Source organism: Artibeus jamaicensis, unplaced genomic scaffold (genome assembly GCF_021234435.1).
Source record: "Artibeus jamaicensis isolate MK-2021 breed Jamaican fruit bat unplaced genomic scaffold, CSHL_Jam_final contig_760, whole genome shotgun sequence".
In the NCBI taxonomy this organism is placed as follows: domain Eukaryota; kingdom Metazoa; phylum Chordata; class Mammalia; order Chiroptera; family Phyllostomidae; genus Artibeus; species Artibeus jamaicensis.
The window spans coordinates 51,604-68,662 of NW_026521955.1; the positions used below are offsets into that span (position 1 = coordinate 51,604).

At 39.7% G+C, this 17,059-nt stretch overlaps 2 protein-coding genes across 7 annotated transcripts in view; one reads left to right on the forward strand and one right to left on the reverse strand.

Annotated features, from left to right (window-relative positions):
- Nucleotides 1-14,874, reverse strand: part of LOC119042352 (uncharacterized) — a 32,564-nt gene extending 17,690 nt beyond the window's left edge. Inside the window, exons 1-2 of one of the 4 annotated variants that reach the window (XM_037136066.2) lie at nucleotides 14,454-14,543; nucleotides 13,618-13,717 (exon numbers count right to left, since the gene is read on the reverse strand). In XM_037136066.2, the coding sequence (XP_036991961.2) occupies nucleotides 13,618-13,687 (70 nt within the window). In that variant the 5' untranslated portion in view covers nucleotides 13,688-13,717; nucleotides 14,454-14,543. The other 3 variants (XM_053672535.1, XM_037136064.2, XM_037136067.2) reach the window with 3 other exon arrangements.
- A 36-nt stretch (nucleotides 14,875-14,910) lies between these two features.
- Nucleotides 14,911-17,059, forward strand: part of LOC119042353 (signal recognition particle 54 kDa protein) — an 80,291-nt gene continuing 78,142 nt past the window's right edge. For all 3 annotated transcript variants that reach the window (XM_037136069.2, XM_053672533.1, XM_053672531.1), the window contains exon 1: nucleotides 14,911-15,221. The gene's annotated coding sequence lies outside the window, so the exon portion shown is untranslated. The remainder of the gene's footprint in view (nucleotides 15,222-17,059) is intronic.

Consider the following 17,059-nt stretch of genomic DNA (forward strand, 5'->3'; position numbering starts at 1 on the left):
ACCACTCTGTGTCCCTACATATAAAGGTTCTTTCTCTGAATAATTTCCCTTAGAGCAACAGTGGTTAATATGAAGATATATTACTTGGCTCTCTGAACTGATGTGGGAAGGAAGGTCTTTTAGCTCTTTTTTCTTTCCTTGCCTATCTAGTATAATCTAAGCTGGTACTTCAAAGTATTTTTAGAAGGAGGCCGAATATAAATTCTAGAAAAACAAAAATATTATTAGGTTCATTCCAAATTGTTTTAAGTGGAACTTAAATAGCATCTGTGATGCATTAAAAAAAAAACCTGGCCCTTTCATTGTATTCTTAAAATCTAATTAAATTTTTGCAAGGTGCTAATTAATAACTAACATCTGCTTAGCATCCCTTCAATGACAAAACCCTGGAACCCTCTATGACTCGCATTTAATTCTAATAATATCACTTATACCAGTGATCTTTAGCAAGTCCTCTCAATTTGTAAATAGCGTAACTAAAAAAGCCAATAAAAATCTCATTATGTCAAACTAAGCTATTTCAAAGCCAGACTCCTTTGGACTTAATTCTGTAATATAAACAATCATGTTAATAAAACAGTTTTCTGTAGGTCTGCCTTATAAAATAAGAGTCTCAGATACTGGAAAGGGAACTTACACTATGACCTGTTGCTGAATGGCAGCATGCACCCATGCAGCTCTGATACGACAGCTGCTCAGTGTTTGCTTGAACACATTCAGGGACAGCATATCTTTCTCATGCCAAGCCAGAATCTGCCTCTCCATACCATTAACTAATTTTTCTAATGTCAATCTGAGAGGAAACATCATCTTTAATGTTACACATTTATTAAATGAGCACTTACAGCATGCCAGATTTTGAGCAGTGCCTTTCAAACACTGTAAAACACTAAGAATCCTATATGTGATACTATTATCATTTCTATTTTATTAAAAAAGAATCTGAGGTCAGAGGGTAAGGTGCTTGCCTCAGGTCATATTGGCAAGAAAAATTGTACAGTTGGGATTGAATGCAGGTCTAACTCTAAACTCGTTAATTACTAAACCATACAGCCTCTCTAAAATGGCAAACAAGGCAGTTGGCTGGTAACAGGTCTATCACTTAGTCTTCCCTTCTCCCTAGCTCTGCCATGGTTCTTAATATAATGTGACAGCCATATCCTTTGTCATCTGGTTGCTGTCTTCAGGACTTGTTCAACAGCCTATTTATTAATTATGAAAATTTCATTTATTTATTTTTGAGAGAGGGGAAGGGAGGGAAAAAGGGAGAGAAACATCAATGTGAGAGAGAAACATTGATCGGTTGCCTCTTGCACTCCCCTAACAGGGGTCCTGCCCACAAACCAGGCACATGCCCTGACTAGAATGCAACTGGCAACCTTTCCATTTGCTACACAACACCCGACCCACTGACCCACACCAGCCAAGGCTCAACAGCCCCTTTAAACATGACCCTGGAACTGAACACAACTGGCAATCTAGTTCTCTAATCCATCGCTACCTTAGTTTATTATCCTCTATCACTTTGTAACATCTAGGACCCTCATGGCTGCTGCAGCTAGGTTATTCACTGATTTGGAAGTGGTGGTGGCAGCAGCAGTGAGAGCCACACGTCTTAAATGATAACACACAAAGCTCAAGGGAGCTGGAAAAATGGAAGATGAGAATGGGTGCAAATTCTGAACCATCACAATGGACTTCTAGCCATCTCCATAGTAAAATATGTTCATTTGGGACTCAATCCCCCAATTAATATGAGCATCACCAGTCAAGATGATACCATAAAATTGGGTATTAAATTACTCAGTCATTTAAAGAGGCAGTTAAATGAAGACTGCATTTGTTTTACCTTAATACTAAAGATATCAAGTGAAAATGAGAATTAGCACTTCTTACCCTGACAACAAACACTGATTCAACCGCACTCAAGGGTAAACAGATTTCTTCAGTTACGGCAGGGATTCTTCAACATGGTCCCAGTTAAGTATGGGCTTTATATGGCCCATAAAGGGTCTAAAGTTGCATGTTTGGTTGTATACATAAATATGTGTACTTTTCTAGAAAGTTCTTAAGAGGTCTTTGACAATAATAGTCAATATTTATTGAGCACTACATGTGAGGCACTATAAAAATTTTCAGCTCAGTATGGTTAAAATTAGTTTTATATATCTGTGGCAGTTGACAAATAACTTCTGAAGAGAATAACAAGACATTTTTACCCTGGTACCAACTATAAAACATCAAAAACATACAATATATTACTGAAGTGTGTGAAACTAGAATTCACTTAACATATCAAAAATAATTACTGTTATTAAAAGTAAGTTCCCTTAAAACATTATTTTGAAAGGCTGTTTAAATATTCCACCATGTGTATATTTAACCATTTACTCCCACTACTACATATTTTTCTACAACTGTGAAAAGTTGGGAACACAGCAAATAGCAATTTGGCATACATTATCTCTGTGTTTCTGATTATTGTTTTTTACTATAAACTCTTAGAAGTATTATACTTAAACATTTTAAAGGTTTTTGCTACATATGAGAGGGAACCCCAAAACATCAGAATTATCTTCTGGAGGATGGGCCCCTTGCAGTACAGGCTTTCCCAGCTAGATGAGTATTCTAGGAACCTATCTGTATCATTGTACCAGCTGGCATTGTTGTGAGAGGCTGCGTCAGTTTTCAGTGAATTATTTTTGAAGACTCTTTCAACATGCTTGCCCATTTCACTATGGGTGATTTACAAGTACCCTTGCCCACACCGCACTGAATGTTCAGCAGTTTTTGACCAAAAAACAACATGATCCCCATGCCCCACCATGCCTACTCACCTGCTCTTACCCCAAGCTACTTTTTTGTGTCCCTGGTTGAAAAAAGTCCTCAAAGGGAAATATTTTGCCAACATGGAAGAGGTGAAACAAAAAATGGCAGAAGCACTAAAAGGCATCAAAATCAATGAATTCAAAAACTGTTTTGAGTAGTGGAAAAAAACATCTCAATAGGTGTATTGCATCAACTGGAGAGTACTTTTACAGTGACTAGAGTTTAAACATGTAAGAATATACATTTTTTATAAATATATTGCTTTTTGGAGGGTCTCCTCCCCTCGTATTGTTAAATTTCTTTCCTGTAAGATCATACAAATTTACTTTAACAGAAAAGAAAGACTGTATGTTTCATTAAACCTTTATAGCATTGAATATTCCATAAAAACAAACTTTGTTGTTTTAATTTGCATTTCTTTAATTACTAGTGAGGCTGAACATCTTTTAACATGTATAATAGTTATCTCAGAATATGTGGTAACAGTATGTTGGCTGGCAAAAGATTAAAGAAAGATGTTAATCAGTTGCCTAAGGACAGTAAAGTTTTTCTCAAATTATACATGTAGGTGGGGAGTGGAGAAAGAAGAGCTTCTCTGAAGGGTAATATTAATTCTTTAAAAACGTTCTCCTTACATTTAATTAACTATTTGGAGAAAGAGAAGTAACAAGGCTGACTCTAGAAGTCAAACCCCACTTTTGATATCTAGTCAGATATTAAGTCCCCCCCATTTCTTTTGAATCCTGCTTCTTTTTTCCCACTTCAACTACCTCGTAAGTCATCACCTCACACTTAAAATACCATTACAAACTCATAACTAGCTCCTTAACGTCAGTTTCTCCTCACTATACAATACCTTACACACCTATTTTAAACTAATTTTGCTTAAACCTCACTTTCATGTCACTCTCCCGCCTCACAATTTTTAGATGATTTTCAATTTTTCAATGTATCGAGTATCACTCCAGCCTTTAAGGCCCTCTATATCACTGTCTAACTATTCTATTTTCTGTTCTCATTACTCACTAACCTAACTCTTCCTCAAGAAAGGCAAATCTCCTCAGTTGTTTTCCATATTCATTCATGTTCATACTGTGCCTTTCAACTGTATGCTGCTGCTTTCTGCAAAAAGGGCCAGTCTGAGTGACTTCATCTTCATGAAGCCTTACCCTCAACCTCTAGCCTTGGCTTATCCATATCCTTACATCTAATGACTTACAATGCATAATTCAACACTGGGGTACATATTACTTAGTATTCAAACATATCATATATTACTCTGAAAACCCTATTCAAATTTTTCAATGTGTCTTCTGGTTCCAGATGTGATGGTAAATTCCCTCACTTTCCCCTGCTCCTCCCCTCTAAATACAACTAAATACCCTGGAAATAATTCAACAGGTAATCATAAATGACTCTAAAAGCTAGAAAGACAAATATGAACTCTCTAGGGACCTCAGGACTTAAGGAAGATCATTGTGGTGAGTTCCCTGAGTTTTCTTTTTATCTTCCATGTAGCCTGGACAGAAAGGCCTGCATCCCAGAACCACCAACAGGCAAAGCCAAAAAGAGAACAAATAAAAGACTGCTTCTTCTCACCAAAGGCCAATAGAGAAGAGCAAGAGACCTACTGCGGCGCCCTATGCCCCATGCCACAACTCCCCATCAGGGGAGCTTAGTGTCTCCAGGACCTCCTCCCGCTGGCATAAAGAGACCTAGGCTTGGCAGCTCCCAGCCTTCTGCCCAGTGGCAGAGAGCAAACCAGGCCCTGTACTGCTTGTTTTCATACCACCCACCAGTGGAAGGCAGCTCAGCAACATTAGCGATTCAGGAAAGTGTCTTTCCCTACGCAGGTGACTCCAGCTTAGATTGAGCAGAAACCCCAGCAGTGTCAAAGAACAAAGCAGAACTGAACAGCACTGGAAGAGCACTGAAAAATAAATTGTTATTGGAGCTACAGCCCAACAAAGCAGTCCAGAACCAAGTGGCTGAATCGAAGGAGGGCAACTGCCTCCTAACATAGAAGAATTGATAGGATAAGGAGTCTTAGCATAATATCCAAAATACCTAGGATATAACTGAAAATCATTTATCAGACCAAGAACAGGAAAAAAAAATCACAATTCCAATCTAGCAACCCAGATGCTAACATTTAAATGAATCAGAATTTAGATGACCGGACAAGCAGTTTAAAGCAACCATCGTCGTAAACATGCTTCAATAAGCAATTATAAATTTTCTTGTAACAAGTGAAAAGACAGAAAATCTCAGCAAAGGAACAGAAGTTATAAAAAAATATTAAAGTGGAAATAACAACTGATAAACACAATAATCAAAAAATTAAAAAAATTTGCTGGATGGGCTCAGTAGTAGAGATGACAGAGGGCAGAATTAGTGAACTTTGATGACAGATCAACAAAATTTACCTCATCTCAAAAAGGTGAGAAAATAAGCTTAAAAAATATATATATAACTGAACAGAGCCACAGGGATCTGTGGGACAATAACAAAAGACCTAACTTTAGTCTAAGAGTTCCGGAAGTGGGAGAGTCTGGGGCAGCAAAATATTTGAACAAATATAACTAAAAGCTCCCCCGATTTGGTGAAAGACATAAATCTAGATTTAAGAAGCCAAGCTAACTCCAAATAGGGATAGAACCAAACCAATCCACATAAAGGCATAACATAAACTTCTGAAAACAAAAGACAAAGAACAAACCTTAAAGCACCCGGAGAGAGTTGATTCATTACCACAGTGGAATACAATTGCAACAGTGAATTTTTCATCAGAAACTATGGGAGTCAGAAGGACATTAACAAATTTTTCAAGTCCTAGAAAAATGGCATGCAAACTGTGAATTTTATATCTGATAAAATTATTACTCATGAATGAAGAAGATGTGAAGACGTCCTCAGATAAAGGAAACCTAAGAGAATGTGTTGCCAGCAGACCTACCCTTAAAGAACGGCTGTGAGTTGCTCACCAACAGAAAGGAACCAGCAGAAGAAGACCTGGAACTTCATAAAGAAAAGAATAACAAAATAGGTAAAAATGGAATAAAGAAAATAGAATATGTCCTTATTAATTTCTTAAACCATATTTGATAGTTAAATCAAAATTTATAAAAACATGCCCTGGACGGATAGCTCAGTTAGTTAGAGCATGGCCCTGATACTCCAATATTGCGTGTTTGATCCCTGGTCAGGGACATACAAGAATCAACCAAGGAATGCATAAATAAGTGGAATAATAAATTGATGTTTCTCTCTCTCTCTTTCTCTCTCTCTCAAATCAATGCATAAATTTGAAAATTATGAAACCATGTAATAAGTAGTCAATCTATGTGGGGGAAACACATAAAACAATTATAATCAAAAAGAGGGGGAGGGTAAAGTGATCTAAATGGAAGACTTCACTATTTCACTCAAGTGATAAAATGCAGATACCAGATGGTGGTGTCACACATTATATTGTAATATTCAGAGCAACCACAACAAAAACTGCACAAGGAGAAAAACTCAGAAACACTATAAATAAGAACAGAACTCAAAAGTATTCTAGTAACACACAGGAGGGCGAGAGGAGATAAAAACATCTCGAGAAACAGAAGGAACAAACAAAGAAATGAACAATAAAATGCCACATAAGTACTAATATATCGATAACTGCTCTAAGGGTAAATGGTCTAAACATTATCAATTAAAAAACAGACAGGCAAAGTATGTAGATTTGTTTATTTAAAAAATATGTCAATGGATACTTTTATTTTTTCCTTTTCTTTTTTAATTTAATCTTTATTATATTTTTTCCATGACCATTTAGTCCCCTTATACCTCCTTCTCACCAAAGTACCATATTTTTCAGACCATAAGATGCACCTAGGTTTTAGAGGAGGAAAATAGGAAAAAAATGTTTGAAGCAAAAAATGTAGTAAAATATTTAATAACATAATATTGCACCAATGTAAATGTAAACAGAACTCAACAGCAGCATTAACAACCATTATTTCTCCCAAATCTGGGGGGGGGAAGTGCATTTTATAGTCCAAAAAATACGGTAGATTTAAAAAACACAACCCAACTATATATGCTGTCAATAGTAACTCAATGCAAACAGAATGACATAGCAAAATTAAATGGAAAAGAATATATATTATGCAAGCATTAGTTTAAAAAATAGGAATGGCTATATTAATATCAGTTTGTAAAGCAAAGAAAATTATCAGGAACAAAGAGGAACATCTAATAAGAAGAATCAATCCATTAAGAAGACATACACTGAAAACAAAGCTTCAAAATACACAAAACGAAAACTGATAGAGCTAAAAGGAGAAATGAACAAATCCACAATTATAGTTGTAGACTTCAGCACTGCACACTTAGCAACTCACAGAACTACTAGGCACTGAAACTTGTGGTCAAATGACAGCACAGGTAAACACAACTTGCCACCTCACACAACCACATCAAAATTACAACTATAATACAGAACAACCATCACTCAGAACTGTCAGAAATTGAGTTGAATGGAAGTCTGACAACTATGGTATTAAAGAAATCACATCCATGCAGAGTGGCAGGAGGGGGCAGACACAGAACGGGCTGGTCCCACATCCATGTGTGGCAGATAAAAATTTGGGAGGAATATCTTGGAAGCGAGGAGTCCCAGCTACATACCAGGTCCCATGCCCAGGGTTCCAGGGCCAAGAAAGTAAGTCCCCATAATTTCTGGCTTCAAAAACCAAGGGGTATTGGGTCAGTGGAAGAAATTTTAGGAGTCCCAAGTAGTTCCCCTTAAAAAACCCAGACACAGACTTGCTCAGACTCACTCCCTTTAAGCTTGAGCACCATGGTAGCAGCTTGAAAGGCGCTAGTGGCATACAGGGGGGAAATGAAGTGTCTGGCATCAAGATGGGACCTGAGTGACAGCTTTCTCTCAGACAGACAGAAAGGTGGGCAGAGGCTATCATCCTTTGCTGAAACCTTCCCACACATAGCCACAGAGCTGGCAGGCGGGTGCTATATCTGAGACTTCATCAACCTGGCTAACACCATTGCCCTGCCTTGGAGATCCCCTGAGACTCTGTACCCCCCAAAACAGGGGCCCACCAAGCTGCTTTTCCACCTGAATGGCTGCTGTTGGCTCATGCTTCACAACTTCCTAAATTCTATCAAACAATCAATAGCTGGCCTTAGCAAGCTACTAGCCCTCATATCTCTTGCTCAGTGATCCAGACCCAACACTAGTAGCAGTCAGCCTAGATTCACAGCTTGACTTTGCCTGGAAACCTCCAAGCCAAGCACAAGTTGCAGTCATCTCAGATTGCTTTATAGCCCAGGCAGGGTGGCGGACCTTGGCTACACCACCCAGGAAACTGCAGAGCCTGTACAACCACGGACAGACAGCTACAGACCATGTCAGAGCACCACCAGCCTGCCCTTGCACAGCTGATCCTCCAAAGAGGGTGGAGGTTGCTGGTTAGTGGCAACAGCCAGAACTTGCAGCTGACTGGCCTGCTAAATCCCTCACATTGACCTGCCAACTGCAATCAAGGCTCAACTACAAGGAGAAGGTGTACTCAGCCCACATGAAAGGTACACCTTGAGTACTCAGCTTGGGTGATAGGGGAGGCTGTGCCACTGGACCCTACAGGACACCTACATTAGGCCATGATACCAAGACACGGAGCCACAGCAGGTGTACCTAATATATAGAAACAAACCCAAAGAGGCTGCCAAAATGAGGATACAAAGAAACATGGCCCAAATGAAAGAACACATCAAAATTCCAGAAAAAGAACTAAATAGAATGGAGATAAGCAATCTATTAGATGCAGAACTCAAAACACTGGTTATAAGGATGCTTGAGGAACTTGGTGAGGACCTAACAGCATAAACAAGATCCACTCTGAAACAAAGGACACACTAACTGAAATCAAGAACAATTTCCAGGGAGATAATAGCAGAGTAAATGAAGCCAAGATTTAAATTGACTTGGAATATAAGGAAGTAAAAAACAACCAATAAGAACAATAACAAAAAAAGAATCCAAAAAAAATGAGGATAGTGTAAGCAGCCTCTGGGGCAACTTCAAACATCCCAACATTTGCCTCATAGGGTGCCAGAAGGAGAAGGAAAGAGCAACAAAATGTAAAACTACTTGAAAAAATAATGAAAGAAAACTTCCTTAATTTGGTGAAGGAAACGGACATACAAGTCCAAGAAGCATAGAGTTGCAAACAAGATGGATGCAAAGAGGCCCACTCCAAGACATATCATAATTAAAATGCCAAAGGTTAAATATAAAGAGAGCATCTTCAAAGCAGCAAGAGAAAAGCAGTTAGCTACCTACAAGGGAACTCCGATATGACTGTCAGTGGATTTCTCAATAAAAACTTTGCAGGCCACAAGGAACTGACATGAAACATTCAAAGTAATGAAAAGCAAAGACCTACAACCAGGATTACTCTATGCAGCAAAGCTAAAATTTAGAATCAAAGGAAAGATAAAGACCTTTCCAGGCAAAAAAAAAAAAAAAACTTAAAGGAGTTCATTACCACCAAACCAGTATTATAAGAAATATTAAAGGGACTTCTTTAAGGAGTACAAAAAAGATAAAAAATATGAATAATGAAATGGCAATAACTGCATATGTATCAACAATTACTTTTAAGTTTTATTTTTAATTTCTCTAATATCTTTTATTGGTTATGCCATTAAAGTTGTCCCATTTCCCCCCTTTCATTCCCCTCCACCCTGCACACCCCCTCCCACCCACCTTCCCCCACTTTAGTTTATGTCCATGGGTCATATGTTCTTTACCTTCTACATTTTCCACACTACTCTAGCCCTCCCTGTCTATGCTACTTATTCTCTATACCTTCTCCCCAGTTCTCCTCCTCCCACTCCCATTGCTAACCCTCCATGTGATCTCCATTTCTGTGGTTCTGTTCCTGTTCTAGTTGTTTGCTTTTGTTTTAGATGTGGTTGTTAATAACTGCGAGTTTGCTGTCTTTATACTGTTCATATTTTTTATCTTCTTAGATAAGTCCTCTTAACATTTTATATAATAAGGGCTGGGTGATGATGAACTCCTTTAACTTGACCTTATTTGAGCAGCACTTTATTTGCCATTCCATTCTAAATGAAAGCTTTGCTGGATAGAGCAATCTTGGTTGTAGGTCTTTGGATTTCATATCTTGGAATACTTCTTCCCAGCCCCTTCTTGCTTGTAAGGTCTCTTTTGAGAAATCAGCTGACAGCCTGATGGGAACTCCTTTGTAGGTGACTGTCCCCTTATCTCTTGCTGCTTCTAGAATTCTCTCCTTCATTTTAATCTTGGCTAATGTAATGACGATGTGTCTTGGTGTGTTCCTCCATGGGTCCACTTTCTTTGGGACTCTCTGAGCTTCCTGGATTTCCTGGAAGTCTATTTCCTTTGCCAGATAGGGAAGTTCTCCTTTATTATTTGTTCAAATAAGTTTTCCACTTGTTGCTCTTCCTCTTCCCCTTCTGGTACCCCTATAATTTGAATGTTGGAACATTTAAAGATGTCCTGGAGGTTCCCAAGCCTGTCCTCATTTTTTTTGAATTCTTGTTTCTTCCTTCTTTTCTGTTTGGTTGTTTATTTCTTCTTTCTGGTCCACTCAATTGATTTGAGTCCCAGTTTTCTTCCTATCACTATTGGTTCCCTGTGCATTTTCCTTCATTTCGCTTACTGTAGCCTTCATTTTTTCATCTAATTTGTGACTAAAATCAACCAGTTCTGTGAGCATCCTGATCACTAGTGTTTTGACCTGGGCATCTGATAGGTTGGCTATCTCTTGGTTACTTAAAAGTATTGGCTCTGGGGCTTTGATTTGCTCTTCTGATTGAGCCATTTTTGGTTAGGTATCGCCTGTTATGTATGAGGGGCGGAGGCTTAGGTGTTCAGGGCGGGGCAATCCAGGTGCTGGGTTCTGATGCTGTATGTGGGGGTGGGGTCAGAGAGGGAACAATGGTGCTTGCTCTGCGCTCACGTGGCTCTCTCTCTCTCTCTCTCTCTCTGATTTCGGTCCACTCTCCCACTTCCCACAAGCAAACTGGGCCTTTCTGGTACTGGTTCCCAGGTGGGTGGGCTTGTGTACATTCTAGGACCCCGTCGGTCTCTCCGACAAACTCTCCTGTGAGGCTGGGAGCCCCTCCTAGCACCTCAACCCCTGCAAATGTTTCCAATTGGTGCTTTTAGACTTTATTTCCTGTCACTGGGGCCCTGGGTTGTGCAGTCTGTCTCCCTGCCCATTTTTTTTTTGCCTGGTTTATCAGCATGCGAATGTGTGTCCAGTCGGCCAACTGCCTTGCATGCCTCACTGGGTTTGATTATTTCCTCCCCATGCCTGGGTCGCCAACCACCACCTTTTCCTGCCAGGACCCCTCTCCTCTGGCCGCCAATTCCGCCCCTCTTAGCGGTCTGGATGAATGGTTTGTTGTTGTCGGACTTTGGTACAGTTTAATTTTCTGTGTGCTCTGGTTTTGTTTTTGTTTCCAAGTCTTTGTTGTGTAAGGAGGCTGTATAAGGAGGTACAGTGTTTCCACCTATGCCTCCATCTTAGCTGGGAGTCTCCAACAATTGCTTTAAATGTAAATGGGTTAAATACTCAATTAAAAGACATTAAAACTGAATGGATAACAAAACAAGACCCTTACATATTCTGTCTACAAGAGGCTTCATACTGAAAGAGCCTGAAAGTAAAAGATGGAAATGATCTTTCATAAAAGTGGAAACAAATAAAAAGCTGTGGTAATAATACTTATACCAGACAAAATAGATATTTAAAAAAAGGCTATAACAACAGGCAAAGAAGGACCCAGGAATCCCACTCCTGGGTACTTATCCAAAGAAACCCAAAACACAAAATTGAAAAGACATATGTATACATCTGTATTGTATGTTCATTGCAGCATTATTTACAATAATGGAAGCAACCTATGGAAGCCAACATATGGAAGCAACCTAAGTGTCCATCGATAGATGAATGAATAAAGGAGATGTAGTACACATATAAAATGGACTATGACTCAGCTATGAAAAAGAATATCATGCTGTCTGCAACAACATGGATGGATCTCGAAGGTATTTTGCTGAGTGAAATAAACCAGAGAAAGACAAATGCCATATGATTTCATCTATACATGGAATTTAAAAAACAAAATAAATGAACAAGCAGGACAGAAACACACTCATAAACACAGAGAATATTTTGACAGTTGCCAGATGGAAGGGGGGTGGGCATATAGGTGAAATGGTGAAGGGATTAATAGGAACAAATTGGTATTTGCAGAACAGTCACGGGGATGGAAAGTACAGCATAGGGAATATAGTCAATAATACTGTAATAACAAGCCCTAGCTGGTGTGGCTCAGGGGATTGAGCACCAGCCTGAGAACCAAAGGGTCACTGGTTCAATTCCCCATCAGGGCACATGCATGGGTTACAGGCCAGATCCCCAGTAGGGAATGAGTGAGAGGCAACCACACATTGATGTTTCTCTCCCTCTTTCTCCCTCCCTTTTCCTCTGTCTAAAAATAAATAAATAAAATCTTAAAAAATAATAATAATATTGTAATAACTATATATAGTATCAGATGGGTGGGTACTAGATTTAACGAGGTGATCGCTTTGTAAGTTACGTAAATGTGTAATCATTGGGTTATACACCTGAAACTAATATAACATTGTACATAAAATATATTTTAAAAATAAAAATTATTTTATTCATGTTACTAAACATTCTTTAGAAACTCAGCTACTGTTCTAAATTTCTTCACAAACTGCTTGAACTTCTCTGACTACAGGGTCTGCAGGAGAAAAGCAGTGAATATGTGGCCCACTCAGTTGGTTGGGCCTCATTCCCCAAAGCAAAAGGTCACGGGTTCAATTCCCATCAGGTCACATGCCTTGGTTTCAGGTTTGGTCCAGTCAGAAGACACATACAAGAGGCAACTGATTGATGTTTCTCACATGGATGTTTCTCTCTCAAGTCAATGTTTCCCTCCCTCTCCTTCTCCCTCCTTTCCCGTCTCTAAAAATGAACAAATAAAATCTTTCTTAAAAAAGAAAAAATGTATTTTTTTAGCCAGTTAAATTGGGTCTTCTTATTTACAAAATTATCTTCCAAACATGCTTTGAAATTTTCCTGATCTTGAAAAATGGAGTGTCATTTGATGCCTCTAAAACTGGAGATTTAGATTACAGATGGCTCTAAAGAACTGAAATTTTTTTAAAAAAGATTTTATTTATCTTTAGAGGGGAAGAGAAGGAGAGAGGGAGAGAAACATCAATGTATGGTTGCCTTTTGGGTGTCCCCTGCTGGGAACTGACCTGCAGGGAACCAGCTTGTAACCCCGGCATGTGCCCTGACTGGGAATAGAACCGTGATTGTCTGGTTCCCAGGCCCACGCTCAATCCACTGAGCTACACCAGCCAGGGCCAAAGAGAATTGAAATTTTGATCGCTATGGTGTTTTCAATGTAGGTGGCATTTTCGTAGTCACTCAAGGCTTTTGAAATAAAAGATCTTGTGTTTAGGAATGTAGAAGTGGCAATAAAGGGTTTAAATTAAGGTTCAGCATGTTTGGGAAATTCCTATCTTGAATCTTGTAGTCTGTATAAATATGAAGTTAAGTCTCTGGTTTTCTCACCTGTCCAGGCTAAAACCTTACTATCTCATGTCCAAGTTAATTTTCATTTGACGTCTTATCTAAAGGATCCCCCAAAATGTGTAAGAATAATAATAATACCCAAACCTACTGATTGACTCTAAATCACACTGAGAATTCCACAAAGAAGTAAGGGCTGGAAGTCTAAAACTGGGAATCATTAGCAAGCAGGTATATTTCAAGTCATGAGTCTGGATGAGAAAAGACAAGGGAATCAATACGCAAAAAGTTTAGAGGTGTAGTATGGTTTGACATATTTTCCAAACAAGCTACTGTATATCCTATTTTCTTATGCTTTGACCAGGCTTCACTTTGCCTTAGATCAGTCCTATTGTTCAGTAACTGAACCTAATTATCACATTTCCTAGACTCTAACTTGTGCTTTTTAACATTACTGTTACTAATTTCGTTAACAGTTTAGAATCAAAGTCTTGTCCATCGTTCTCCCCCCACCCCATAAAAAAATTTTATTAAATGAAATCTACATTACAATTCAGAAAATAAACTCACCAACTACAGGTGATTTTGCCTGTAGGGTGAAAGCTTCCAGTTCTATAGCTTAAAACTTCTCTTGCAAAGTGCTTTTTCAGGTAGCTCCCTACTGTCCGTCGCAAGTTTGTGTGAGTAACGCGGAGAGGGAGGCTAATTCCCGCCCCCACCCCCGGCCGCTCCCTTCACTAAAAGGTTAGGCACAAGGAGCCTCTAGCGGCTTGTCTGATGTCTTCAGGGGAATCACAAACTGTGCACTTAATATTAGCGTACCCAATCCCGACCGAGACTGTGAACCTGCCTAAGGATGAGACGTGCCCCTTTCGACCTGCCCAGTAGCAGAGTAGAGAACTCATGGAAGGCAAATGACCTCACACTAAGCCTCCACAGTGCCCATTATCTTTGCCCAACAGCCTGCCTCTGGCTCTGGTGGCTTACGGGTCGTTCGCATCCACTCGAGCAACGCTGGGAGGTCTGCTGGAGTCACGGTACGAAGCAGCTGCAGTACTGATTGCTGTGCGGAGCGGAATTCCATGTTGTAGCACAAAGCGGTCCGTGGGGGGGGGGGGTGTACGCATTACGCATGCGCAAACAAAGACGCATAGCGACACCTGACCAGACTCTGGGTGGAACCCGCCTCCCAAGCTGCGAATGCCCTAGGACCCGCCTCCTCTTGGAGTTCTCCAGAGCGCGAAGGGGAGTCCCTCCACTTGAACGCACCCTAGCTCTCATCATTTCCCTCAGTTGGCAGCGCTCAGCTTAGTCACTTTTCCTTAAGACGGCTCCTCGAGGCCGTAGTCCTTTCCTGAGGTCATGTTATCTTAACAACTTCGCTGCCGCACTGTTGAAAGACAGAAAATGAATGTCAAAAGCCACTCGGAGCAAAGAAACACCTCGTAAATAAGAACGTGGTGTGTGCCCCGGAAGCGGAAGTGCATCCTCTTCTTGAAAGGCTGAATTACGCGGAGTGGTGACGTTTCCTCATTGGGCGGAAGGTTCGGTGGCAGTCGTCGGTCTACCAGCTGGTGGGAGTTGGCGTAGCTGTGCTGGACTCTGGGACCCTCGTTTATATAGTTTGGAAAGTCGGTCTGTGGCGTCGCACCTGTCTGTCTGATCCCCGCTTTCCTCTGATTCCTCCCACGGCGTGGGGCCTCGCAAAGGAATCCCTGGCCCCTTTGGGCCACGGCCGTAGCTGTGCCTTTTGAGGTAAGTGTCTACTTTTTCCCGCCCCAGACTACGGACTGGCAGCTGGCGACAGCGCCAGCCCTGCTTAGGGAGCTACAGACTCCAGAACGAGTCCGCTTTCCTGGCTACCTGCTGTTGTCACTGACATTGAGGTGCTCTGGCCCTTTTCCATTTCACGTGCCCCCTTTAACTTTTATTGAAGATGACCCTTTAAAATTGACTTCAGATTTCCGAACCAAATTACATGTGTAGGCAATTGTAGGCCTGACTCTCTGATTTGCTCTCCTGATGAAGAACTTTGATATGACTGCTTCCCCGAAAACCTTTTGACGTGTACCAGATTCTATATTTTCGAGTTCGTTGTTCTTAACACATTGTCCTGTATATAATAGACGTTCAGTCAATGAATAAGGAATATCAGTTCAGTGTCAGCGATGACTTAAGATGTACTGAGGGTTCTCTAGCATTTGATAACTACTACCCATTTATTTCTTGAAACTCTTTCCCCTGTTGGCTTTCTTGATGCACTTCTCACCTAGTTTTTTCATATGCTTAATTCAACAGAATATTTCCCTTTTCTTAGCTATAGGGACACGGAAGTGAATGACACAATCCTATCATTGAAGAGCTAACAGTACAGTGAAAGAGAAGCACGTAAATGTGCAGTACACGTAGATGAGTAATGAGAAAAACCTAGTAAAGACGGAGAGCCATAAGAATTGTGGGAATACAGGTGATTTGTGATCCTGACTGAGCAAAGTTGCAATTCCAGCCTAGACCTCATTTCCCCATCCACCTAATACATTTATTAAGAGGATGAAAGATAAGAGGATGCTGAGAGTAGATGAGTTTGTACTTGTGTGGGGACAGGGTATATTTGGAAACTCTCTGCACTCTCTGCTCAATTTTACTGAGAACCTAAAAGTGCTCTAAAGGTAAAGCTTATTAATTAAAATTTAAAAAGAAAGATAAGAGTATTGAAAGATTTGGTAACACGTTTGAGATAATGGTTACAGTATAGCAGCAGTGGTCCCAAAGGGGAGAAGTATTTCCCTGAAACCTCTTTCCCTTGATTTTTTGATATGGACAATTAGTATTTTCTTACCGTATATAGTACTATGCAAAAGCATCTTCAAACCCTCCTTCAAACAGGTTACTCTTCTAACTCCAGCTCTCTGGAAATTCTGGCCATTAAAATACAGTAAGAAAATAATAAATGGCAGCTTTTTAAAATTGATTTTCTTCAGTATGCCTTTGGAGAGGGAAAAGGAATTAGTAAAAGCTTCTGTCCTTTTGATTATTCTCAGTCTTAGCTGATTCTCTCCTTTTAGTTGGCTCTTTGCCATTGCTATAACCCAGATGGTCTTCCACAACTTCTCCTGGAGAGTTCTTATCTACATTCATGGTTTACATGGCATTATCTTTGTATGGCAACCATTTCCAGATCTTTTTCCCTTCTATTTCTGAGTGATACAGTTTTTTAGTTCTACAAATACTCTAGATCCAAAACCAAATTCCTTATCTCCACCTTCCTAATATTTCTTTTTTCATTATTTCTGGTATCTTAGATACAAAAGTGTATAAAAGCAGTGATTCCTAGTGTGTTTTTAAGTTTTGACCTCCTTGTTTCTAAGTGAATTTTGTATATTGTTATTTGATTGTTATTAAAAAAAGATAATAAAATGAACACCTGTGTACTGAGTAGCCAACTTAAGCAGTAGAGCATTACAATTAACATTTAAATTCCTTGAACCTTTTCTCTAGTAACTTTCAAAACAGCTGCTTCTCTTTTGTCTTCCATTGATTGGTTAATGGCATTACTTGCCATCTGGTATTTCAACCTGGAGAAGTTAGAAACT